At 46.1% G+C, this 27,375-nt stretch overlaps 1 protein-coding gene across 1 annotated transcript in view; it reads right to left on the bottom strand.

Moving 5' to 3' along the window:
* Positions 1 to 20,710: 20,710 nt before the first annotated feature.
* MTCL1 (microtubule crosslinking factor 1) overlaps positions 20,711 to 27,375 on the bottom strand; it is a 125,928-nt gene continuing 119,263 nt past the window's right edge. The window contains 2 exon segments of the mRNA XM_081097863.1: positions 20,711 to 21,686; positions 21,689 to 21,878. Coding sequence (XP_080953989.1) covers positions 21,640 to 21,686; positions 21,689 to 21,878 — 237 coding nt within the window. The 3' untranslated portion in view covers positions 20,711 to 21,639.

The following is a 27,375-nucleotide window of genomic DNA, read 5'->3' as shown; positions in this document are numbered from 1 at the left end:
GGTGGGCAAGGTAGGAGAAACAGCAGAATCAAGGTAGAATGAGATGATGTCTAGGAAGCAGCAAACAGTGCCATTTGGCTGAGATGTAGATTAGAAAGCAGGTCTTGGATGTCTGGATTTTATTAGTAGGCAGTTGAGGGGCTTTGAGCAGGGATGCAGTACTAGTGTACTATCCAGGTTAGACTCAGGGGGAGGGGGTGCCGGGAGGATGGAGACTGGTTTGTATAGCCATCTAGTGTCTTGCTACCCAAAGAGTGGTCCACAGCCAGCAGCACTGGCATCACCTGGGAGCTTGTTAGAAAGGCAGACCGTCTAGGCAAGCAGACCTCTTGAAGCACAATCTGCATCTTAACAAGATCCCCTGGTAATTCTTGTGCACATCAAAGTTAAAAAACACACACACACTGGTCTGCATAATGGAATCGTGGTCCATTACATAAGGGACTAGTGGTATTATGTGAAGACAGGCATTTCTGAGTCACTCCTTCCTGAAATCCTGAGCACAGCTGGGGAATGTTTGTCGATAATGAACCTGTATGTGTTGTTCCATGTGACTGAAGAACTGGTCCTTTCTGGAAACCGAGGAAGAGCAAACGAAATCTCAGGGTAAGGAAGGGGTGAAACATCCAAAGCAGAAATGCAGTCGCTCCTCACTTCCCACTGGCATCTCAGAATGAAGGTCTCTGTGCATTAGTGATGGGATCAATATTCTTGTACAACTGTGAGGGGAGCCAGGATTATTTTATTTGAATAATTTATCATCCCCCAGCATTCACAATTGAAGACTTGCCAACTATTGAGTTCTTTAAAAGGTTGTGGTCTCTTTCTCTTTTCCTGGATGCCATTTTACGTCAGCTCTCTGAATGTTTGCCAGTTTTTGTCAAGAAAATTCCAGTGTTTTTTTTTTTTTTTTTTTTTAAAGCTACTTAGTCTTTGAGTTCTTCTGCTTTGGATCTCCACTTGGCCAGTACCATAATCTTGACTTGTTAATGATGAAGAACCAAGAGGCAAGAAAAAGATAGGCTTAGCCACTCAAAGACTGACTCCCTTCTCCTTCCTTCTCAGGAATTCAGCTTCCCTGGTGATCTTACATTACCTTCCCGGTGAGAGATGGAGAAATGACAGAATGCGTAGAGGAGAGGACCATTACGAACATTCTAAGGACGCAGTGACTGGGCCTGGTGGTCTCCCTGAGTTGTGGAGTCAGCGGAGAGGATTTGGGTAGGTCAAGGCAGCTAGGATTTCCAAGGCAGAAAGCCGGAGAGGGGAGAGCTGCTGAGATCTGGCTCTGGACGGCTGCAGGACAGGGAAGTGGGCGTCCCACTTTGCCAGGCTTGAGTGGCGATGGGAGGCCCGTCTGTGCGGACAGTAGAGGGTTGGGTTTGGGTGTGTGGTTGCTCCGGGTACCCTCAGGGCACCGCGGTGCATTTTCATTCCCTCCAGCCACGGGCTGCTGTTACCACGGGCCCCATGCGGGACTTGTGGTGTCAGAGGACTTCCTGAGTGTCCCTTCCCTACCCCGGCTTCCTCAGTCCCTGTGTGCCCACCAGGAGGGCCTCTCTCCATGCTCAAGCCCCTCTTCCGGAAGATTGTCGCTCTTGGGCTTGTGTGGGGGATGGATTCTCGGTTCTTCTGGTCCTTCCTGTGTTAGGCAGGGTCTCCTACGTGGCCCTGCTCTTTCTTGTGATGCCTGGTAGAGTCCAGGGAAAGGGCTCACTTGTGAGTACAGACCTCTGCCCCTTGTGTCTGGGGCTTCTGGTTACTCTAAATTGTCATATTTAGGCCACACTTACGGATTTGTTAACACTTAGCTGTTTTCATCCTACCTGCTTTTCATGATAGCCCCGTGTTCCTCCACTTCCGCCAACGGGAAAGGAGCTGTGAGTCCGAGGGGTTTGCCAAGCTTTGGAATTATGTTCACTTCATTGACTCATTGCCGCCCCTCCCTGAGGGGCTCATAAAAAGTGATAATTTTTTTAGAGTGTCTGGCTTTGTCTCATTGTTAGTGTGGGAGCCACGTTCTCTTGCTGAGCTCTGTCTCATTGGTTTTCACAAACATTCGCTGAGCACCTTGCTGGCCAGGCTCTGCACGTGCAGAGCAGATAAAGCGTGGGCTTGGCTGGCTGCTGACGGAACATGCAGAGCATCAGCAATGACAGCGGGCTGTGCTCATGGCTGCTGGGCATGACCATCGCTGGAAGCAGGGAGGAGCCAGCACCAGGGCCCAGCCCCGGGAGGTGACGCTCATGACAATGTCTCTTCTCAGAAGAGCAGCAATTTCCACGTGGACAAAGGAGATGAGGACATCCGGGCGGAGACACACCACCCTTGGACTCACCATGGGATGTGGAGCATGACTGTCCTTGTGGCGTCCTGGCCTGATCCCCAAGTTTGCTCCCTGACAGTCACTGCCTCAGCGCCCAGGCCTCTCTGAGCTCACCTCCAGTGTTCCGCCAGACATCACCCGCACACAAACACAAGCCCAGGCCCCCATTGTCCCCGTTAGGGTTCCGCCACACATTCCTGAGCTGCACGATCCCATGCTTGCCCCTCAGCCCCTCCAGACAGCCACGGGCGGTGACGGTGTTTGCTCTCTGCAACCTCCGCACCCAGACAGTGCCTGGCGTGGTACGAGCTCTGCAAGTGCTGGGTGAACTAAAATAACATTATGTTTCCGTGACTCTCAGGTCTGAACTGTACTCTCACCCCAAAGTAGGGTGTCTGGGAGGTTCAGAGACAGATTCTGAAGTCAGTTTGTTTATTTTTAACTGAGAAGAGGAGATCGTCTTCTTCCAGGCTGTCTCTACCTCCTGGAATTGGCAAGTCTGGCCTTTTCTAAATGTTACCTTTTAGGGAGCTAAATTATTCATTCATTCCTCTAGCCCAGTGACATTTTGATTGCTGCATTCACTGTTTAAATTTTGAATGATCTCAGATTTTACTTGAGCCTGTCTCGACGGGGTGATAACTTCAGCAGGGGGGTAAGGACTCACTTGTTCTGCAACACTGGTTCCAACTGTAATTTTACAGAGCGAGCAACTTCCGCTTAAACCGAGGAAACAACGACGGCATCTGTTTCCAAATGTGACTTTCTTTCCCATGGGAAAGGCTTTCTAGTGAGTTTTGTTTCTGCCTTTTGCTTTTGCCGCCTCCTTGCCTCTTACCAGCATAACAACGTCATATTTCTCCAGAACGTAGCTCAGTCTTGGGAACATGGAAGAAAAAGATGACTTGATGTAAACACTCTAAGATTTTCTAACTAGTAGGTAATTGTGGAAAAGTTTTGGTTATCAGATGAAAATGTAAGAAACAGCTTCTCTCTATGTGCACAGGTCAGTAATTACTCAGATGTTTAAAATAAGGAAAACAACAGGGTCTTGTAGTGACATATTCATAGCTGTGGCTGCAGAGCTGAGGGAGAAATGAAATCAGGGCAGTGGGAAGGGAAACGGCTTTAGAGGAATCACCGGGAAGTTGGTTCTTGAAGGATGAGTGAGAGCTGGCTGAGACGTCCTTTCAGAGAGAAAGCATGTGCTAGGGCGCTGGATTAGCTGTGTAGTCAATTTAATCCACTCAGTTGCAACGAATCCCTGTTTTTCTATATCTCCCATTGTATGTACCCTGTATTTTTCCCCTTTGTTTTTAAATGACGCCACCATACCACCTAAAACGTGAACACTTGCCCAGCTGGTGTGGCTCAGGGGTTGAGTCAACCTATGAAGCAGGAGGTCACGGTTCAATTCCCGGGCATGTGGGTTTGCGGGCTCAATCCCCAGGAGAAGGCATGCGGGAGGCAGCCAATCAATGATTCTCTCTCATCATTGATGTTTCCATCTCTCCCTTCTTCTTGGAAATAAATAAATAAAAATACTTTAAAAACATTAACTTTTTTAAGATTATAGGTTCATGTTATTGTCTCCTTCCCTAATTAAACTCTCCATCTCATATCTATTTGACTCCTGTACCTTTGTGACTTGGCTTTGCATGCTTCCCACATCCCTCCTGAAATCCTTCTTTCCCTCTTGCTGTCACGTGGCCCCTCCATCCCCTCTGTCTGCTGTGTGTCACGTGGCTCCTGTCCCCTCTGTCTGCTGTGTGTAGTGAGCCAACAGTTGGAAAGTTCCTTCTGAAGATGAAAATGGCCAAGTCTGAACATGGTGGACTAATTAGCAAATAATACACAAACCTCTGTTTATATTTTCACCACTTACATACATTTAACAAATGCTTTTTGAATACCTACTATCGAGACAGATGTCACATCAGAAGTGAGTTGATAAGCCATACGACAGCGTGTGGAGATTTAGACATAATAATAAAGTGCAATGGGACCTCAGAGGACTTTCCCTTGAGGTCGTGGAAAGTTTCACAAGAGTAGCAATTAGGGGCAGAGCCAGCCTTAGAGAGGTCTGAAGGTTATATAATTTGGGTTTCCATTTAACAAAAAATATCTTAAGGCTGTCATTTTACAAAAACAACAAATGTCCATGTGAACAGTTTGCTAGAACCCCTCCCTTGCAAGGCCTAATGTTTACATTTCATTGGCATCACAATGAAGTTTCATTAGATGAATTAGATCTCTAGGTTTCCACATGAGTAGATTTTTTAAAGATACAATTAAGTAGATAAAGTAAGTTGAAGAACATGGAATAGTATAATAAAACATATGCAAAAAAATGTATCATCCCTACAGATCCATATCACATCCAGTTTATGGATACACACACCAGAGGCTCCTGGGAGCCTGATCATAATTCTCTTTGGAGCAATGATTCAGTATTTGCTAATTAAGGGTTCAGGGCAACTTGTAGAACATTACTACTGAGAATAATAAGGGTCAACTGTAATTTGCATAATATATAAATGTTAACTATCCATTTTAAATAGTGGATACATGAATACTGTTGTATTATGCTTTATCATGTATCTATATTTTGTTGTTCAAAAAGAAAAGATACAGTTTGCTTTGAAGTGTAAGCACAGGATAATTTAAGAAGTTTTTCTTTCCTGTTACTGATATTAGCTTTATATATACACTTGCAATTCTCACATTAAAAAAAAGAAGGGAGCAGACGTTTTCTGATCAAGGATTTCAAAGGAGAAGATTGCTAAGGGAATCTTCAGCACCACATAAACATTGAAAGGCTCTTTTTTTCCTTTTAATTAATAAAATTTTCAATTATACTTGATACTCAATATTATATTAGTTTCAGGTGTTCAACAGAATAGTTAGACATTTATATAACTTACAAAGTGATCGCTCCCGATATGTCTTGCACCAACCTGACATCATACATACATTATTATTGACTATATTCCCTATGCTGTACTTTATATCCTCATGACTATTCTGTAACCACCAATTTGTATTTCTTACTCCCTTCACCTTTTATCACCCAGCCCCCAAAACCCTCCCATCTGACAACCATCAGTTTGTTCTTTGTATATATGAGTTGTTCTATTTCATTTGTTCATTTATTTTGTTTCTTAGATTTCAAATATAAGTAAAATCATATGGTATTTGTCTTTCTCTGTCAGACTTGTTTCACTTAACATAATACCCTCTAGGTCTGCCAATTTGCAATTGATAAGATTTCATTCTCTTTTTGACTGGGTAATATTCCATTGTATATTGGGATATTATAATACTCTACATCTCCTTCATCCATTCCTCTTTTGATTAGAGCATTTAATTCATTTACACCTAAAGTAATTATTGATACTATGTAGTTATTGCCATTTTAGTCATTGTTTTCTGATTGTTTTTGTAGTTCTCTGTTCTTTTCTTATTCTCTTACGCTCTTCTTTTCTATGTTGATAATTTTCTGTGGTGTTGTGTTTGGATTTCTTTCTCTTTATTTCTTGTATATCTTTTGTAGATTTTTGGTGTGTGGCCCATGTATACTAAGCAACAGCAGTCTATTTTAAGTTGATAGTCACTTAAGTTTGAACACATTCAAAAATAACTAGCATTTTTACTCAAGCCCTCCATATTTATCTTTGTCAGTATTTTTTTACTTCTTTTGTGTGTGTGTGTGTGTGTGTGTGTGTGTGTGTATCCCTTAATTTACTGTTGTAATTACATATGAGCCTCCTATTTTTGCCTTTGAACCTTGATACTGCAACCCAGGCATATGCCCTGACCAGAATCGAACCATGACCTCCTGGTTCATAGCTTTACTGTTGGTTGATCCACTGCTTTTATTGTTTGCCTGTGTCAGTGAGAATTTTTTTCCTTTGTGAAATTTTCTTGTTCATATTGTAAAACAATTTTTTTTCTTCATCTTCTTAAAGAAGCCCCTTTAACATTTCTTGTAATACTGGTTTGGCGATGATAAATTTCAGCTTTTTCTCATCTGGATTGAAAGACTCCTTTTCAATTGCTGTATCAGTGTCAAATTAGATCTGGACCTCACTCACTTTAGAATCTGTGTTTAGATTTGCATGAGAACATTTCATGCAAATGTTCTCATGCAAACCTCACCTGCTTATCTTCCTAACACCGAGCAGATGAAAGCTGTTTGGCCACAGGGGCAATGGGATCCAGCTGGAGAAGGAGAGAAGCCAGTTAGAATGAAGATGGAGCCAGGCAGACAGCCGGACACGGGACCCAGTCCCTCAAAGGCGCTGCTTAGATGGTTGCCCTTTAAGTAAAGGGTTTATAGGGAAGCCAGAGGTTTGCTTTTCATCTTCATAGTAAGGACAACGTTGATCCCTTCTTCTCTTTCCAAATTAACAATTCTTTCCATTATTTTGTAAAGAATATAGGAAGTGAATCCCCTTCTATTTGGCTATTTTAGCAACAGATGCTGCACTGTGACTCTTGGGCCTATTCTAGTTGATTACAGCAACACAACACATAAAATTTTCTTTTTAAAAAATCTTGTCATATATATTTCTTAGACTATTTTCAATCTTTAAAGAACAAATGGGTCACCTATTAAGCTGGGCAGTTTACCAAAACGCTGCACCAAATCTTTAGAAAGAATGTTGTTTTTCAAGTGCTGAGTTGAAGGCTTTGTGGGGAAGAGGCCAGATTTGGCTATCTTCTGAGACCCAGTGAGTGTCTGGGATTTGTTCGCTCATCTTCTGTCATTTGTGTTCAATGTGTCCAGTACTGCAGAAATCAAGAGGGAGATAGCAGAGAAGTTTCCTTGAGGGGTATATACATCCAGAGACACGATGAGATGAAATAGGTATAGAATAAACTTAAGCTGATGGTTCATGTGGCCATAAGTTCTGCCATGCAGCTGGGATTTTATCAGTGGCTTTGGAATCTTCCTCTCACCCTAACTCCTTCAGCCAGCCTTTGTGGCTTCATCTTCCACATTGTTAATGATCCATTCACAAGATAAGCCTCTATGTCTGTTACTTCAGTGACAATGATCTTCACCTTGACTACCTTTCAATCACCTGTTCCTGGGGTCAGAGTCTTCACTGTGTTGTCATCCTGAAGTGCCTTAATTCCTGGCTTGGCTGGCAAGATAGGACCTAGAGTTATCAAAATCCAACAAGAACTTAAAACACACTCTAGTCCAAGCCCTGCTTATTTGTTATCCAGTAATTATAAATTTCATGGTGGCTTAACCTGCACAATTAATAAAAAAATAAATGTTACAGGGTAATGTATATTTTCCGGGAGATTTTCAGACATTGCTTATTCATGCGAATCACCTATTTTTGGTAAAATGTCACCTGACAGCAGCACAGTATTTGACACATGTCAGCACATTAATGCTCTTGGCCCCAGGCTACCGCAGACACTGGCACGTCTCTGTTCTTAGTCAGCCTCAGCTCTGGTGCAATGGCTCCGATTTAACCAGCTTTGTTTGCAACCGCGTACATGTGCCAGCATTTCCAGGTTGCACCACAATAAATTTCAATGTGTTGATACTTTAGCGAATGCCTGGCTGGGCAGTTTTTCGATGTGATGGGTCTGATAATAAAGCTGTAAGTTCTATGAGGGAAGGGACCTGGCCTGTTCTGGCTCCTGCTATTTGTGCAGCCCATAGCAGAGTGCAAGTACATGGCAGAGGTCAAATATTTTGCTGAATGGCTGAACGAACGTGACCCCTGTGGGGAGACTGGAATGGGACTTGTCTCTTGGGTACTCAGGAGCTAGGTGTCTGTTTATAGGTCTTTGGGTATGAACCTCCTGCATACCACCTCAGCTTATGCAGTCTTATTTGAAGATGACCACAGAGGGTTGAACTTCTCATCTTCTCTGTGACATCAGTGCTGAGTAACCAGCAGAGCAGACATGCCTTCCCCTGTACCCCATGGCATTCAGGCCTGTTCTAGAATGCTATTCTGAACATATTTGTGTGTATGTATCTCCTTCTCTTGAAGGCAGGAACCAGGTTTTATTTGACTCTTTTCCAGAGTCTAGCAGAGTGGTCCACAGGGACGGGTACTCACTATGTGTTTGCTGAGTGAATGGACAAATAGACATAAAACCTAGTTTCATAGATGGCCCCCAAATGGTGCACAGGTAGGGAACAGATTACCAAAGGTATGTTTCTGGAGCTACTCAGAATTGCTTTCAGATCTCTTCACTGAGCCAGGGCCAAAGGATAAATGGTGCAGAAGGAATAAGTACTGGCTGTTGGCTGCGAATGTGGGCTTTGGGCAGATGACCCAGGATCTGAACTCTTACTGCCTATTAATGACCTCACCTCTCTGAGCCTTGTTCCTCATCTATAAGGAGCCTAGAATTATTGTATTAATACCTGGTATGTGGTCAAGTGTTTAATAAAGTATTACTGTCATGTAGATTATTAATTACAATTCTTGGACATATTAGGCTCAGTCAACAATCATGGGGCCTAATTGGAGGGAAGAATACAGATTGGAGGCAGAGGGGAGATGTGAGGTTTCTGACACCGCCCTCTCCCTGTCAGCCCCTTCCTTCTTCCTCTGCAAGAGCTCAGGGTCTGCTTCAGTGTCTCCTGGAGGCCGCTCCAGGGGAATCTGAGGGTTGGCAGGGGCCTCCGAGAGGCTTCGAGAAGAGCAGTTTATGGCTGGGGGAGCAGCCAAGTGACCAGAAGACCTTAGCAAGGGAGAAGTGTGGAAAGGATTGAGAAGGTGTGATTAATGGAAAAACAGGCATTCTATTCAGGCCCCCAAATCCTAGATGTATTAAAGGAACGATGTGTGTGAAATTATTTTGTGAAGCCATGAATACAAATGCAAACCGTAGGTATTGGCATTTCAGTGCTTTTATTATTGTGTATGTTTATGCTACGCAATGTGTCCTTCAGGCTCTGTGGTTAGTCTATTCCTTAAATTGTAATGCACTGCGCACACACACACACACACACACACACACACACACACTGGAAATGAGAGTACTAGATCCAACAAGCATTGCTGGAGGACCTACTAATTTATGCCGGGCACTGTGAGGTTACACGGAAGAGACCCCCCTGCCTTCATGGCTCACCACCACCGATGTCTGCAAAGCCATAATGCATTAACTCATGGTTCCACCGAGGCCAGGGAGAAGTCTCCTTAGCTGTTGTCTCAACTGCAAGTGTCAGAGCAGAGCGAGGCTGAGAAAGCTTTAATATAAACCGGGCCTCCTTGGTGGGTGCACAGCAGCCTGCTGGGCGGGCCACCTGCTCCGGCACCCGAGGGGTGCGCTCCTGCCCCGTGGGAAAGATCTAGTGATTTCAGATACAGAGCAAGAGGCAGTGTTCGGACTCCGGGACAGGCCTCATTAGCTGCACGGCCCACCTGCAGCAGTGAACTAAAACCCATATTACGGTTTTTAAAAAATGCTAGAGTAATGTGCTCGCCAGATGCCACTACTTAGGCTCCCAAAGCTCCGGCTTCGATGTTGCCAGGCAACGAGGCAGTGCCCTGCGCATCCCCAGAGCGAGCCCCTGGCTCATGTCACCACCCGCCCCAGCCCTCGCCTTGACCAGCAGTTTGCTGTCCATTTGGTCTCCCAGGCGGCGAGTTAATACTGGATCGAATCCCTAAACCGGTCCCGGGCTGCTTTATGGGGCATCTGTGCCTTGAGAACAGCGTTCCAAATTTCGGGTTCCTCCTGGAAGTGGGTCAGGTAAATTGAGACAAGATCTTCAGTGCCTCTGAGAATTCAGTGCAATTTGGGCTTGGGTTTTGAGGACACTGCTCCCAAGGGGAAGATGTTCCTTCCTTGTTACTTCAGGATTTTTGCCTTCATCAGCATGGTCTGGGGTTGATCTCAGGATGGAGGTGGAGCCAGCAAGGCAAGAAGTGACTGGAAAGGTCACCTCTGAGGAAATGGTGGCTTTTCACACCAAAAACTCCCTCTGCTTTCTTGGGGTGGCAAAATCGTCAGCACTGGTGGCCCTGCAGCCCTGCAGCGCATAGCCGGGGGTAAACTCTGCCTTAGGGAAGCTGCTCTAGGGTTCCTTTATGGGAAAGACCAGGGGCTTCCTCTAGTTGAATGGGGACTAGGAAAGTTTTTGGTTTTTGTTGGGAGGAGTGGACTTGCTGTTATTGGGGCGGCACCACAGGCCCGCCCGTGGTCGGGTTAGTGTTGTGCCCTGAGGCAGCTGGAAGCCTGGCACCTCCACCCACTGCCTGTCTGGGTTAGTGGAACATGCACGCCCAGTCAGAGGGTGGAGGCAGGGGTGAGAGCCACCAAGGCCAGGGTGGAGCAGGGGGGTGGCGCCGGGCTGGGCTGCCGGAGTCAGCACGCAGGTCAGCCAGCATCCCTGGGCCCAATGAAGGGTGGGGGCTGGGGACTAGGAAAGTTTTTTAAACTGTTTGCATGTTGCCTTACAGAGCAGTGGCAAGTCAATTGTCCATCCCTAAAAAAGGGGTGAGGGCAAATGCCCTGTCTCACCCTGCTTATCTCACCCAATTAGGGGAGACCTGGAACAGTGCACGGACAACCCCTCCTTAGTGTGGACACACATTTTAAGTAAACAAAGTACACCTGTGGTCATATCCGAGGGTGCTGGGTGCCCCATCTAATCCTGTGGTTCTATACTTTTGTTCACATGTTGGGTCAAAATATTACATTATCAGGTGTGGTAATGCCCTGTTTTCTCCATAATCTATGCAGCAAATATAAGTCCCCAGTGTCTGAATTCACCCTTTTGTATCAGGAGTTATGTGAGGATTTAACAGGCCATGATCCGTTTAGAAAGGATTCCATACTGTATTAATAAAAGAAACGGTGGGAGGGAAACATTGCCTTTCCAGAACACATTGAAAAAAGGACTCCAGTCAAATAGGTCAATTGAGGCTATTTTACAACCTTGAAAAAAAATGAAGTCAATGAAATTCAAGACATGAGTTAGTCTATTAAGCTCCAGGACAGAGGCAGATGCGCTGAGATGAGCCCAGATCCACCTGACAGCCTAAATGTGTCCCCTAATGGGGCCAATTCAACAACACAGGCTGGCCCTGTCTGCCAAGGCAGGGTGGCTAATGGAGTGGGCATGGGCAGCTGCAAGTGTCTGCTCAGTCAAGCCTCAATAATGCCAGTGATTACCATGTAATCTTGAGTAATCTGATCCTCAGTTCCTTTGGCTGTCATCTTAGGACAATAACCTCGATTCATAGGATTATTGAGAGATAATAATTAAATGAGATGATATGAACTTGTTTCTTGAGCAAGTATTATATGACAGGCTCTTTGCTAACTTACTATCTCACTTAGTCCTCACAGCCACGTTGTTATTCCCATTATACAGAATGAGAAGACACAATGCCACAGAGGGTAGAGTCTGGATCTGTTTTCATGTCTGACTGGACTTCACTTTCTTAAATCTGGCTAAGACTATGGCTCCCAAACAGCGCTGCAAAATTCTGAGTTTGCCCGGGTCTCACCCCAGACCAAGTACATCGTAAGGGCTGGAGTGGCAAGCAGGCATCAGGTTTTTTAAGACCTCATCCTCCAGGTGATTACTGGTTTGCGAACCGCTAGGTTAAGAAATTCTGCTCTAAGTAGTTCTCAATCGTGACTACACAGTAGAACCACCAGGGAAACATCTAAAATATACTGAGAGCCGCACCCAAGGAAATCTGATTTATTTGGTCTGGGTCAGGCCTTAAGTTACTTGCTCTGAGTGATTCTAAAATGCAGGCAGCTAGAGACCACTGTGCTAAGTCACAGGGAAAGCACCCTGAGAAAATGGTTGCATGATTAAAATTGTATATCAAGTAAAGCTTTGGTAAAAATGCTTTTAAGATCTTTTCCAACGTGTCCTTGTAATTCCCCAGGAAAATCAGTTACTTTTGTCTCAGAGAGGAACTCAATCTGTACGTTTCCAACAAGGGTAGCTGTAATTGGGGGAGGGGTCGGAAGCAGTATCGTTGGAATATTTAGTTCAGTTGTTTCTGCTTCATACATGTAATCAATTAGTTCAACAATAAGCACAGTTTTACCTTCATCTACCTTCTTAACTAAAGGAACTAGATTTGTTTTGTGTTTTTAAAATTTTTTATTGATTTTTTTTTTATAGAGAGAGAGAGAAAGGGAAAGGGAGAGAGAAACATCTATGTGAGAGCAAAACATCAATCAGCTGCCTCCTGCACACCCCCTTACCAGTGATAGAGCCCGAAACCTGGGCATGTGCCCTGACCGGGAATAAATCAGCAACCTTTCGGCACATGGGATGATGCCCAACCAACTGAGCCACACTGGTCAGGGCTAGAAGTTTTTTTTTTTAGTGTGAATTCAAAACGGATAATTAACTTTGCATAGCTCTTACCTCTTTGTTAACATGAATTAACATTTTATTTATTTATTTTTTATATATTTTTATTGATTTCAGAGAGGAAGGGAGAGGGAGGGAGAGAGAAATATCAATGATGATAGAGAATCATCGATTGGCTGCCTCCTGCACGCCCCTTGCTAGGGATTGAGCACGCAACCCAGGCATGTGCCCTTGACTGGAATTGAACCCGGGACCCTTCAGTCCTCAGGCTGACGCTCTATCCACTGAGCCAAACCAGCTAGGGCTGAATTAACATTATATATGCTGTGAAAATTTGATCTGCTTTGATTTCTTCATATTATTTATACATGCATTTCCATTTTTGTGGACAGTGACTCCAGTTAGGAGGGACTAAGAGATGCTGCCCTAATAAATAATTCCCAAACCTCATGGCTTAACCTGCCAGGACTTATTTGTCCCTCATGTTATATATTTGAAGTGGGTCTGTGTATGACTGTCACTCAGGGGCCCAGATGGGTGGACACATGCTTCCACAACTGCCAAGGCAGATAAAGAACAGAGGAAGTGGAGTATCGGCTCTTAAAACTTCCAGCAGGCAGTGATGTGACCTTATAAGATAATATTGACCTTACACAGGTGTCCTGTGGTGCAGTCTCTATGGTCACCTGAGACTGTTGCTCCAGGTGTGTCACCTCTGTAGATTGTGTGCCCTCCTGTTGTAGCTGAGCCTTGATTGCTATTTGGAGGGATGTATTCTCAGGCTGATTGGTTTTAAGGACTGGCCATGATATAGTGGAGGAGCTGTTGTGCGGGGGCTGACCCTATGTTACAGGATTTGCTTTAGTGGGGCTCTGGTGCCTGCTGAGTCTGCCCATTGAGCGCATCACTGTGGAAGTGACTGAGTAGTGCTCTGGTGTGGTCTTTAGCTGGCTACCAGGTGTGTTGGTTCTGGAGCCTCTTGGTAGGTCAGACCAAGGTCAGCTGCCACCTGTGCCCTGTTGAGGGCCTCCTGGCATGAACTACAAAGTGATCTGCAGACAGTTGCCACTGGTCCTGGGCTTGGAGGTGCCTGTGGAAGGCTAAGCTGACGGAGGCTGGCTGCTGCCAGTGCTGGAGTTGGGGTTGCTTAGTGAGAAGTAGGAAACAAGAAGCCAGATGCTGCTTGTTTGGGGACTGTGAACCTTTGAGAGGTTTTAAGAAGGTCTGAAGCATGAACCAAGACAGGCCATTTGTATGGAAAAGCCACTGGAAGCAGCCTGGGTGGGCCAGGAAATTGGGGGTCAGGGTCTCAGGGAGTCACCAGTGTGGGGTGAAGAGTGTGAGCCAAATTGAAAGAAAATCAGATATGATGCCATCCTGCACTTACAGCAAAGGAACAGTGACCTCTGCCAGCACTTCCGTCTGGGAGAAAGCTTCCCCTCCAGCTCTCACCTGAAGCCAGATGATTCCATTCCTTCCTGTATGCCCAAATTGAGGGCATCTGTCAGCAAGTCCAAGCATGGGCCCTTTAAGAGGAATGCTTGGGACTCCAGCAGCACTCGGCTCACTCAGCTGCAATCCCTGCTGGTTGTCACAGCCAGAATTTATGGGCACTTCTCTCCCTAGCATTTGGGCCCTGGGCTGGGAGCATGGTGTGGTGCTGGGACCCTTCACTCCTCAGTGGGGAACTTCAGAGCTGAGATATCCCTCCTGATTTCTATCCACCACACATGGGTATGGGACCAGCCTGTTCCTTATCTCTGCCCCTCCTACCAGTCTCAATGTGGCTTCTTCTTTATATCCTTACTTATAGACTTCCATTCAGCTAGATTTCAGGCAGTTCTCAATGATGGTTGTTCTGTAGTTTAATTTTGATGTGTTTGTGGGAGGATGTAAGTATCACATTTACCTATGCTGACATATTGACAAAAAGTCCTATCCATTCTTTTAGATTAGGTTGCACAGCACCTAGTACTGTACCTTCCCAGCCCTCCCCCATCATTCCCAGGCCCAGAGCTCGTAGTTGTCCTCCTAAAAAGTCAACTTTAAAGAGCAGGACCCCACTTTTACTAAATTAAAAATGACTGTTAGTAGCTTTCAAGGGCTGACTTCCTTTTGGAGAAGGACCAGACCTTAAAACAAATCAAAACAGGAGTGAGAACTTTGCTGTGTAATTTTGTGTCCTGAAGGGAAGGAGCTAAGAGGTGAGACCGGTTCTTCCTGGTCCCAAGCCACTGACAAAACTGCTGGCCTGGCCTGAGAGGCAGCAGAAGAATAAATAAAGGCTTGGTTCAGCTTTTATCTGAACTGGGGTAGCTTTTGGAGTTCGGAAGTGGAGCCTGCCGAATCCTCAGCAGCAGATTCTAAAGCCCAGTTCTTAATGAGCAGCATGTGGCAAGCCTGCAATTGGTGACGCTAATAAACAGCACAAAAACTGCCCAAGCCACCCACCATCAACGTTTCTCTGGGTCAACACAACAACCTTTTATTGGGAAGCCTTCCGATCTTGCCCCTTCTTAACCTACACCATAGTAGTCTGCTGAAAAATGCCCCCCTTGCTTAATATCTTTTAATGGATCCCCCACCCCCAGCATAAAATTCAAACTCTTTCCTGTGGACCATGAGACCTCTCCCAAAATCCCTTGCTCAGGAGACAGTAGCCTTCTTTTGCTTCCTGGAACGCACTAGGTTCATGACCACCTTCTCATCTCAACGTTGTAATCAGACATTCCCTCTCCCTGGCTGACAGGGACTTCTTGTCCAATCCTCAACTCCAATGGTATCTCCTCAGGAAGCCTTTCTGTTACTCTCCATTACACTTCACTTACTTATTTACTACATGTTTCTCATCACTTGAGTTAAAAAGAAGCATCAGGCCCCAAATGGAGTCACTTGTGTTAAACCCATGTCAACAAATCAATACTTAATACCTAGCTTTATCGCAGCCTCAGCTTCTTCCACTGGGGATCGAGCCTGCCACCTGGGCATATGCCCTGACTTGGAATTGAACCAGTGACCTCTTGGTTCTTGGGTCAACGCTCAAAAACTGAGCAAGACCGACTGGGTTCAGAAATGTAACCTTTAGCCAGTAAACCTGGAATTACCTGGTCAGCACTAGTGAGATAATCTGTGATAGGCTCCCTCCATTCCCCTGAGGAGGGGACATTGCCTGAAACAATGCATTTCATGTTCATAATGTCCTTTTTCTGACCCCTTTCTGTCTTTGAAAACCTTCCATTTTGTACAGCCCTTTGGAGTTCCTTCCTATTTGCTCTATTCATGATTCCATAAAGCCAATTAAATCTTCAAATTTACTCAGAAGAATTTTTGTATTTTAACACTAGAATATAAACTCTGGGAAAGCTGGGAGTTTGTCTTTTCTGTTCATCTCTAGTGTTCACAACTCCTAGCATAGCACCTTGCACACTTTAGGTACATAGTAAACCTTAATTTCTATAAGCCTGGGAAGTAGGTATTGTTACTATTTTTCAAATGAGTCTTAAAGAAATGGCTTAAAGTTGCATTACTTTAAGTGTTCCCACCAGGATTCATATTTAGATTTTTCCCTCTCTCAGTACCACCCTGATTTGAGTGACCCAGAGTGTATTAAAGACCCAGTGTCATTAAATTCATTCAAACAGACACCTTGCTTATGACTCAACCTGACTTCTTGCTATACTGGTTCCAATGCACATTGCATTCAAAGAATAATGCTGAAAGGGCTAAATGCAAATTGAAGAAAAGCATGACAAGTAGCATATGTACTGGTGGCCACTTAAGCAACTATGTTTAAGAGTCAAAGCTGCCAGAGTGCCTTGATTATGTAACTTGACTGATGAATGTCCTGGTCATTCATTGTGAATTGCCTCCTTTTGGGGAATGCCCAAGGCTGTTTAAGGTAATCAATAAATACATTTCCATCAACTGGTGAATGAACAAGATGTAGTATGTCCATAAAATGTAATATCATCCTATATAAGAAAACCTTAATATGCAAATCGACCGAACAGTGGAACAACCAGCGGAATGACCAGTTGCTATGAAATGCACTGACCACCAGGGGGCAGACACTCAACACAGGAGAGGGAGGTGACCAGCGGTGGCGATTGGGGGGCGGGGCTGGCCAGTAGGCAGTGTCAGGCCACCAGCCAAGGTGGGTGCCAGTAGGGGTCCCTAGATCGCCCTGCCTGCAGGTTGCCCCACAGATTGGCCCTGATCATTGCCCTCGCCTAGGGACCCTACCCTATATATTGGGAACAGTCTCTTAGATTTAAAAATTAAGACCTGGCAAGGCTACTCTAAAAATGAAAAAACAGGATGATGCAGCGATGACATGCATGGACTCTGGCTTGCACATTTTGTGGTCAGCCCTGATTCTGACAATTATAACTGTGTAACAAAGCCAATTACTTAACTTCTCTCTGCTTCAGTTTTCCCACTGATAAGATGGGGAAAATAGTACTACCTCGGAAGGATCATGTTATGTACTACTTTTTATACTCAGGGCAAAAAAATGTAGCTTCCCATACAATAGCAAGATACCTTTCACCTGTATGAACAGTATGGTCACTAATGCATGCAGTGCCCCGGATTGCAAGAGGGATGTCCGATTGCCGGTTTAGGCCCTATTGGACATCCCCCAAGGATGCCACTGGGCTAAGGACCCCCTGCCCCCAGTGCACAGATTTTGTGCACGGGGCCTCTATTTCAACTATAAAAGGAATAAGGTACTGATACATGCTACAATATGGATGAACCTTAAAAATATTATGCCCAGTGAAAGAAGCCCTAAAGGCCACATATTGAGGGATTCCATTTATATGAAACATCCTGAAAAGGCAGGTCCATAGAGACAGAAAACAGATTCCTGGGTGCCAGGTGCTGGGTGAAGTGACTGCCAGGGAGTGGGTGGATATTTCCTTTTAGGGTGATGAAAATGTCCTGGGACCAAGCAGTGGTGATGATTGTACAACATTGTGAATGTACTAAAAGCCACTGGATTGTATGCTTTAAATGGTTAGAATGGTAAATTTTACCCTGTGTATTTTACCACCATTAAAAAAAAAAACCAATGAATTAGAAAATAGTAAATGATAGCTGTACTTCTCAGTTTTTGAACAAAATACCCATAACTGACAAGCTTAATAAAAAAAGGGTGTAACACAAATGTACTAAATAAAAAGAATTATGATATGCATGTTTTAGAAAGACACATAATATTGAAAACCTTTACCTTCTCATAAGAAGAAAAAAGGAAAGAGTGGAATGTGTCTACTACAGCCCAGCCTGACCGCAGTTTGATGAGAAATGTCTGTGGGCCGCTGGTGCTGGCCATGCCCCAGGGGGCAGGGAGTGCTCCGCGTGCAAGAGCCGTTAGCTGTGTCTGAGGAATCTGCTCCTGCCTCTTTCTTTAGGACATAAAAGCAAATGACACATTAACACTGGCTCCTGGAGACATACACAAACACTTCTTGCAGGCTGGCTCCTGCGCAGCTGCTCTCCTTCTGAGCCCGCATCGCCCCCGTAGCTGCCTCAGCATTCATTTGGACAGGAGTGTAGAAAGTGTTTCATTCCACCATATTGCCTTGGCAAAAGTTGGGGTGGTTCCACAATAAATGGACTCAAGAATACAAAGCCCAACTAGTAGAAAACTGGGTGGTTGGAGAAGTTCCAAACAGGCTTTTAAGGCACTGATGTCGCACGAAGTGGCTTTGCTCACTGGACCTGCTTCCAGCCCAGGTACTGCCTCCCTGCCTTGGTCAAATGCTCTTTTTACCACCTTCTCACATAGCTGCTCCTACTCTTCCCCCACCGAACCACCTCTCCTGCCTTCATATTTAAATTCTACCCTAGCTGGTTTGGCTCAGTCGGGCTGCATACTGAGGGGTCCCAGGTATGATTCCCATCAAGGGCATATACCCGGGCGTGCAGGAGGCAGCCGATCAGTGAGTCTCTCATCATTGATGTTTCTCTCTCTCTCCCTCTTCTAATAAATAACAATATATTTTTTTAAAAATCCTGCTCTTCCTTCGAGGTCCGACTCAAGCCCTTTAACTTCGGATTTACATATCCCTCCCCTCCTTTTCTCCCCATTTTGTTTTGTGCCTGGGAAGTCCATCTCCCCCACTTAGATAGCAAGTTCTCTCTGACCAGAACCTCTCCTTGTAACTGAGAGTTCCCCACAGCTGTGAGCAGCTTTGCTGTCTTCCATGCACGTTCCCCCTCTATTCTCCCAGCTCCTTGGTTTTCCTTGGCTGGGCTAATCTGTCTGCAATAGGCTCAGGCAGATGTGAATTAAAGCAGATCCAGGAGACTCATCAGTCTTGGGGCTTCCGCAAGAGCTACTGGTAAGAGACCCTCTTTCTCTAGGAGTTGCTAAACTGACAGGAGCCACTGGGGATGATCACTGCCAACTCCTGGGATGCTTGTCTGAGAATAAAGCCACACAGGAGAGCAGAGCCAGGAGACAGGCAGAGTCCTGATGGCTTTCTTCAAGGCTCTGGATTGTAACTGCCCTTGACCCCAAAGCCTTTTCAGTTATGAGTATTGACAACCCTCCTGGCTGCTAGCGGTAGCTTCCAGCTGAAAGGATGTTATTGTACCTCCTAGCATTTACCCTGGCACAAGGTAGGCACACACAAAAATTGTCAACATGTTGATAGTTTGTTTGCAGTTCCATCTAGAGTGGTTAAGTGAAATATTTATTTTTTAGATTAAAACATTGTCATTGTGGTAAAATACATTTACCATTTAATCATATGGTCGTGCAACCATCACCACTATCCATTACCAGAACTTTTCATCATCCTAAACAGAAATCTATACCCATTAAACACCAACTTCCATTCTTCCCTCTTCCCACATCATGGTCACCATCATTTTGCTTTTTTTAAATCTATGAATTTGACTATTCTAGGTTCCACACCATGGGCCAAAAGTAGGCTTACAGTTGAGTAAGCGAAACATTTGTTGTATTATTTATGAATTATTGTATTATTTTTCATATGACTAACTGTAAACCTATTTTTGCCTCACCCTGTATAAGTGGAATCTTACAATATTTGTTATTTTTGTGAATGGCCTATTTTACATAGCATAATGTTCTCAAGGTTCACCCATGTTGTAGTATGAATTAGACTCTCCTTTCTTTCTAAGGCTGAATAATATTCCACTGTATGTGTAGACCACATTTTATTTATCCATTCATCCATCAATGGACACGGGGGTTGATTCCACTCTGTTGTAAACAATGCTTCTATGAACATGGGTGTACAAATATGTGTTCAAGTCCTAGCTTTTAATTCCTCTGGGCCTATAGCCCAGAAGTGGAATTGCTGGATCATATGAAAATACTGTTTAACTTTTTAAGGAATCATCCCACTGTTTTCTAGAGCAGCTGCACCATTCTACATCCCCACCACCAGTGCACCAAGGTTCCACGGAGTCTACATCCGTATCAGTAGTTGTTGCTTTCCATTTTTTTGAAAATATTTAATGATAGAACTGTGCTAATGCTAAGAATAGAACTTATTCTAAGAGTTCTATTCTGTGTGGATAAGAAGAGAATTGTTGCGTTCATGAAACATTAAAGCCAGAAGATCTAGCCTAAAATAGTCCTTCGTGTGTTCTGGGCAGCATGTCGCTTTTATAGACTTCTACTCTCTCAAATCCATCTCAGCACCAGGTTGGAAACGTCTGTTCAGGAGTCACTGGCCACTCCTGCTTTCCCAATGAGGGCAGAGGGACAGAGGCTGGCCCATTCTGACTTGTGGGTAGCCAGTGTCCTCACCACCCTCCAACCCCACATCCACCCCTTTTGGCTTTTCCAACAAGAATGAAGTTGCCTTTTTATCTACTTCAGGAGGCTCTTGCAATCCGGTGTAACTACACCATCACGCACTCAGCGTATTCCAATAGACGCCTCGTTAGCAGCGGCTGCCTTTTCCCATGAGCTCCCCTGTCCCGCGATCCCCCATTTACGGCACCTCTCCTCTTGATCCCTGAGGAGAGACAGAGGGCGTGTGAGACACCAGGTCTGCAACAGGCTGCCATCATGTCAAGGCTTTATTTCTACTTCATCATTGTCTTGTACAGACTCCGAGCCACCGTCCTTTGTTCCAATCCGGTGTCCTCATGTGTAATATTTTTCCCGTAAACAGAAAATTTTGAGTAAACACTGCGTATTGTCAGTTCATCTTTTAACAATAATTTAAAAAAGCCACGAATGTTGTATCATCGATGCAAGAAGACAACGAAAGTACAGTACGAGGGAACTCACAATGTGCACAACGACTCACTCGGGCAATGGCGAGCCCACAGCAGCAGTATGTACATGCACCCCAGCGCCTCGAACCCGAAGACGTGCAAGTCGATAGAATATGTGGATTATACAAAGAATTTGGTGAGCCCCGCTGAGGACTTGGTGCCCTTTTCCTAAACGCTGACATGTGCTCCCTCCAGCATATAGGGCATCTGTCTTGACTATTGGCTTCCTGACTTTTTCACTACAAAAAGTTCATTTTATCAGACGGTCTGAAGTTTTCAAAAATTCTTAAAAATCAAAAACACTGAGAAAAGAAAATTAACTTAAAACACTCTAATTCAACGTGGAAATAAAGCAAACCAAAATGTAACAGTGCAAATTTAACAGAGAGGCAGTCAGTCTTAGAGCGAGAGTGTTCAGGATCTTGTAAAATGTACATCTTTAAAACGTTTATTTTTTTAAAATTTATTTATATCTTATGTACCCTTTTTTAATATACTGTGTGTAAAAAAGATGGAGACAAAAATAGTTTTCTGAGCTATGAAAAAAATTAAGTTATTACAGGCACATTTACTGTTTCATTCTAGAAACATCTCAGGTCAGAGGTTGAACATTCAGCAGCTGTGTGTTTTTTTTAACACGTTCTTTGACCTTGGGAAAACGAGATCTCTCCTTTTGGGCAGAGTTTGGTGGATGATGATGGTGTGGTTATGCAAATTACAGTGAATTATTCTGTGATAATCCATGCAAACTTGCATCCGTCACTGGTGCAGCTTCTCCCCGGGCGGCTCCTCCTCTCCGAACTCCTCCAAGGAGGTCGCGTCTCCGAGCGATGGAGCCGTAGAGGCAGTGGGGGAATGTGGGGCCCAGCGGGATGGAGGGCGGCGGTTTGCTGGTCTCTCGGGCCTGGAGAAGCAGGATTCTAGGGATGGAGCTAGAGCAGAACAAGGTAGTTCCTTCAAAGCCAGAAAGAGAAAGACAGGGTTACTCAGACAGACAGTGCCTCCGGGGGTGGGAGGGATTTCCCCCAAATACACTTCTCGACAGACTCAATGCAACAGACCAAGGGCAACTTCTGCATGCTAAATTATACTTTGCTCATGGAGAATGACTTAAAATGGTAAGGAAAGACCTCAACAGGAATGATCAGTGATGACAGTAATGGGAAGACATCGAGTGAGGATAAAACATGGCAAAGCCTTGAGATGGGTGTGTTTACAGAGCACCATCAGAACTGGGCTGGCACCTATGAAGGGCGGGAAAGCCACAGGCCACATGTGGTCTACCCCGGCCACGTGGTCGGTCTGATCCAGCTGATCCCATCACTCTGGTCCTCCTGAGTGATCTACTTAGTGGCAATGACGGTCCTAAGAGGACAGCCTCTCTTGATTTCATCAGCTGTGTTAGGAATGAGACTCACCTCAAAACAAGCTCTGCTACTGTTTATCCCAAATTGACTGGCAGTGGGTGAAACACACTCCCACAACATGAAAAAATGCTGCAGGCAAAAATTTTAATTTAGGTCTAGTTTTCTTTAATGACTCCTCCTTGCAGCAGCATTTTAAGAAAGGGGAGTCAGAGTGTGCCCGTGCTCTTGTGTTGCGGGCATCCCACACCTTCTGAGAACAGTTAATGCCAGACACCCTCCATCATGGTGCACATCACCTGGAATACTTCTTCTCAGGGCTTGGTCTCCACGACAGGAAACAAGGACACCACACTGGGAATTTGCTGGCACAGAGACATGGGCAAAGCTGTGGCAGGAAGATACAGGGAGCTCTACAGGGTGGGACCCATCTGCCCAAATGACACTCAGACAACAGAAAGCTGAGATGGTAAACCACTGCAATGCCGATGACACAGAGCAAAGACCCTCCGAGCCAGCCAGGAGGTAAGTCAGAGGATTTAAAGAGAGGTGACAAGCAACTGCAGAGGTCAGAATGAGGAAGAGGTAGTCAGCAGCGCAGGCGAGCGACACAGAGAAGAGTCAGCGGCTGTGTTGAAGGACGATGTGACGAAAACCAGGTGACAAGGAAGAAGATGGAAGGCGGACAGGGGAGTGATGGAGTGAGGAGGCTGCTTCCCCGTGGGGCCCGCAGAGAAGGAGCACTAACATGGAGACTGCTTGTTGCCGGTCCCTGCCTCTTCTGTGGTTGGCACTTTCTATGACAATCGGGAGGCCCCAGTCAGCAAAGCACATATGCTAATGAGAACCATGACAACCTGAGGTGCCTGCCTGTGAACACACCGTGGGCCCTGAGATAGCTGGAATGCGAACTTACGCGGGGGTGAGCTGTGTCCTTACCGCACCTCAGCCCAGGCCATGAGGGGGCGCATGGTTTGGGAAATCTGCTACTGTCTTGCGTCTTCTGGTGTCACTGCTCCTGGTGTTGTAAGGGTTGTGTGTGCTTGTGCTAGTATGAGTGTGTTGTGTGCAAGTGTGTGTGCTGGTGGGGCTGCTGCTAGAGCAGTGGTTCTCAACCTTCCTAATGCCGCGACCCTTTAATACAGTTCCTCATGTTGTGGTGACCCCCAATTTCATTGTTACAAATTGAATATAATTAAAGCATAGTGATTAATCACAAAAACAATATGTAATTATATATGTGTTTTCCGATGGTCTTAGGCGACCCCTGTAAAAGAGTCGTTCGACCCCCAAAGGGGTCACGACCCACAGGTTGAGAACCGCTGTGTTAGAGGGTTATTGGACACATTGCAGCCAGTTCCCACCTGGACGATGTGGGACGAGGATGCACTTCCCATTCGTGTTGTGCCACCTCTTCACCAGCACCTGTATGGGGGCCCCCACAGGAAGCGATGGCGGGTGGCCATCCCAGCACACATAAGCACACCACACTGTCCTTTCCCGACAGGCCTTGCCGTGGGCTCTGTGGGCCTCTGGCGCTTGGAGCACTTTAGTCTTGGAGAAACAACTGTACTTTGGCCCTGAGCGCTTCGGCGTGAGATCCGTGAATGAGCTAATTATGTCCTTGGTGACACACAAGGCTCCTGTTTTCTCATGTGCCTTGACTTGGGCTCTGGAGTCAATTCTGAGAATATTTTTTGGAGCAGGGGTGACTTTGCTGTTTATTCAATCAACAAATTCTTATTGAGCAGTTACTAGGTCACCTGGAAGGACAAGATGTATTTGCTTTTATTCCTTCTGGTGCGGTTGTTGCAAAAGAGGCCTCATTGCATTATGGTCGCACCTGATAGAGCATATGGCAATAACTTGTGCCACCAAATACCGGTAGCAGGTCCAGCAGATCCCCACAGGCTAGAACTCTGTCCGAGACAGTCCCCTCTCCGAAAGCAGACCGGCTGCAAACTGCACAGGGAGCAGAAACCTAGGCGGGGTCTCTATAACCGGGGAGCTTTCTTTGCACCAAGCAGTCAACCCTTGGCAAAAGGGACTGTACAGGCCATCAGTCTGTCCCTGCAGACGGACCCAGAGCCAGTGGGGCGGCTGCCTCTAGGAAGCAGATCTACCTGGGATGACTCCACCTGTTTCTGAGTGTCTGGCGCCAACCCCAAGTTCCACCAGTGCCCCCTCCAGACAGTGGGGAAGAAGGACGAAACCACTTACGGCGTGAGGCAGGCAGGGCTAGAGTCCCCAGGGGGCAGCTAGTGAGACAGTTTGGTTCTGGACAGAACAGACAGAGAAAGAAAAGCAAAGCAAGTAGGTTGAAAAGTATTTTTTTAAAAAAGAAAACAGTAAAGGTTTTACATCAACAAGCCAGGTGCCAGCTCCAGGGACAGCTACCAGGAGAAGCAGGAAGTCCCCAAAAGTGGCATGGCATTCCTGGGCACACAGACCTCTCCTCGGCCTCGTCCGAAGGGAGGGATGGCCTCCCTGTGGGACAGCCACGGGCCTCTCCCTCCTGATTTCTAGTCTTCCCTGAGTTGCCCTTCCGTGTAACCCTTCAACCACCCTTCGGCACAGAGAGATGGAAGTCGCATGACTCTTGTGTTTGAAAGGAGGCATAGAACAGCCAGTTTGTCACAATGATGCAGCGACCGCTGCTCACACTAAAACTCTCCTCCCATTTTACACTTAGGTATGGGAGAGAAGAATAGACCTGCATTTCCAGATTATTTCCGTTCTCTTCACGCCAGAACTCCTCACAGCTTCTCTGCATCGCGGCATGGGTGTTAGGGCTTCAAGAGAAAAGAGTAAGCAGGGTGTGGGTGGGAGAGGGAGGTCCTGCTGTGTGGGTCCCAGCCAGGACCCCTACGTCCCCGTCTCTCTGGGACCACCCAGGGAGAGCCCCGGCAGGCCACGCACAGCAGGATGGCAACTCAGAATCACTGGAGATTTCGAAATGAAAACCCAGAACCACCACAAAATTTATGGAGTGACAAGAAGGGCTCTCCACTGGGTCTAATATATAGTAGTCAATTCAGACAAGAAGTAATTCCACTGGAATCTAGAACAAGTAAAATTGCAACAACAACAAAGGAAAATGAGTCCAGGACATTGAAACGGTGCCGGGGAGTGCTCCAGTCAGGCTCTGACCCCGAAACTCTGCTGTGCTCCCGTCAAACGGCCGGTCATCTCTGAGGCGGTGAGCACACCTAGTGAGAAGGAAGTCTTGGCAGTGAGCCAAAGGGCTGGGCATAGCTTTGTACCGGTAAAACCATTTTCACACCCGAGTACTATGATTCAGTCATTAAACCATTCTTCATATTATCATAGATTGTTTTTTGACTCAAAGGATTTTTTTGGTTCCTAAAAATTAATTTCTATTTAGTTTCCAATATAAATGGACATTCCAGACACAGCCAGTTAATGCTTTGGGACAAAGCCCTGATTTCAGCTGATGCCTTTCGGGCCCTGAGGAGGCAGGCATTCGCACAAACCCTCCGCAGCAGTGCGCGACTTACCTGAGGGCCCCGAAGGATGGGGTGACACCATCTGAGAACACTCAGCCACGGTATGTGCTCTTCTCAGAGCCTGCACACCACTGTATCACAAAGACTTGCATCTTCGGAACATGCGGGCCATGGACCATCAAGGTCAGGTTGAACCATATGGCATTGCCATTTCAGTAGGTCACTGGCATGGTTTAACCCATTTGAGATTTAAACTCTATATACTGAGTTAAATACCACTTGATGGGTGAGACTGGGAAACTGACCATCATTGTTTCCCTGTGAAATGTGGGGCAGAACGTAGAAATACACGTTTCTTCTTACTCATGAGGCCCGGGCCATGGCGGTGGGAAAGAAGTGGGTGGCTCAAAGAGCGAGTTTCTCTTCTTCCTGCCGACCCTCGCCATCCACTGGGCTGCCCGGCCTGGAGAATGCCTGTGGGTGGGTGTCTGGATCCCAGTGGGGTGGAGTGTGTTTATATGGGCTACTGGTGGGTCAGGGCTCACACTCAAGTCTACACATGGATCACTTCCAAACAGTGACTGACCAAGTGTCGTCAGCAATGGGAGGCAGGCATCACCACTTCTGTCACCCCCAGCATTGTCATCGGGCTTTGTTTTATTTTGCTCATTCTGGAAGTGGAAATGGGGATTGCTTTTTAAGGTGGCATGGGACGAGTATACCACGTGTGGATAGGCATCAGAACAGAATTCAAGGTTGACTGATTTGAGGATATTGTTAACAGGGACATAATAATAATTACATGACAATGTGATAGTATGTGTATTCATCCTATATAATAAAAAGGTAACATGCAAATTGACCGCCACATCCTTGCAAAGATGGCTACCCCCATGTGGTCAAAGATGGCCACCCCCATGTGGTCACAAGATGGCCTGCAGGGGAGGGCAGTTAGGGGCAACTGGGCCAGTAGGGGAGGGCAGTTGGGGGTGACCAGGCCTGCAGAGGAGGGCAGTTGTGGGGGGCAGGCCTGCAGGGGAGGGAAGTTGGGGGGGAACAGGCCTGCAGGGGAGGGAAGTTGGGGGGGACCAGGCCAGCAGGGGAGGGCAGTTAGGGGTGACCGGGCTGGCAGGGGAGGGCAATTGGGGGTGACTGGGCTGGCAGGGGAGGGCAGTTAGGGGTGACTGGGCTGGCAGGGGAGGGCAGTTGGGGGTGATCGGCTGGCAGGAGAAGGCAGTTGAGGGCAATCGGGCTAGCAGAGGAGCAGTTAGGCGTCGAACTGGCTGGCAGGGGAGTGGTTAGGGGGTGATCAGGCTGGCAGGCAGAAGCAGTTAGGGGCAATCAGGCAGGCAGGCAGGCAAATGGTTGGGAGCTAGCAGTCCTGGATTGTGAGAGGGATGTCTGATTGCCGGTTTAGGCCCGACATCCCCCGAAGGGTCCCAAATTGGAGAGGGTGCAGGCTGGGCTAAGGGACACTCTCCCCAACCCCCCAGTGCATGAACTTCATGCACTGGGCCTCTAGTATAATGATAATGTGATAATAGGTGATGTGTCAGAGGATAATCACACTGCATGAAGGTAGGGTTTTGATTGTGTGTGTTGCCTCGCCTGGGTTATTCC

Source organism: Myotis nattereri (genome assembly GCF_964212035.1).
Source record: "Myotis nattereri genome assembly, chromosome: 8".
In the NCBI taxonomy this organism is placed as follows: Eukaryota; Metazoa; Chordata; class Mammalia; order Chiroptera; family Vespertilionidae; genus Myotis; species Myotis nattereri.
This window is presented reverse-complemented; position numbering and strand designations above follow the sequence as displayed.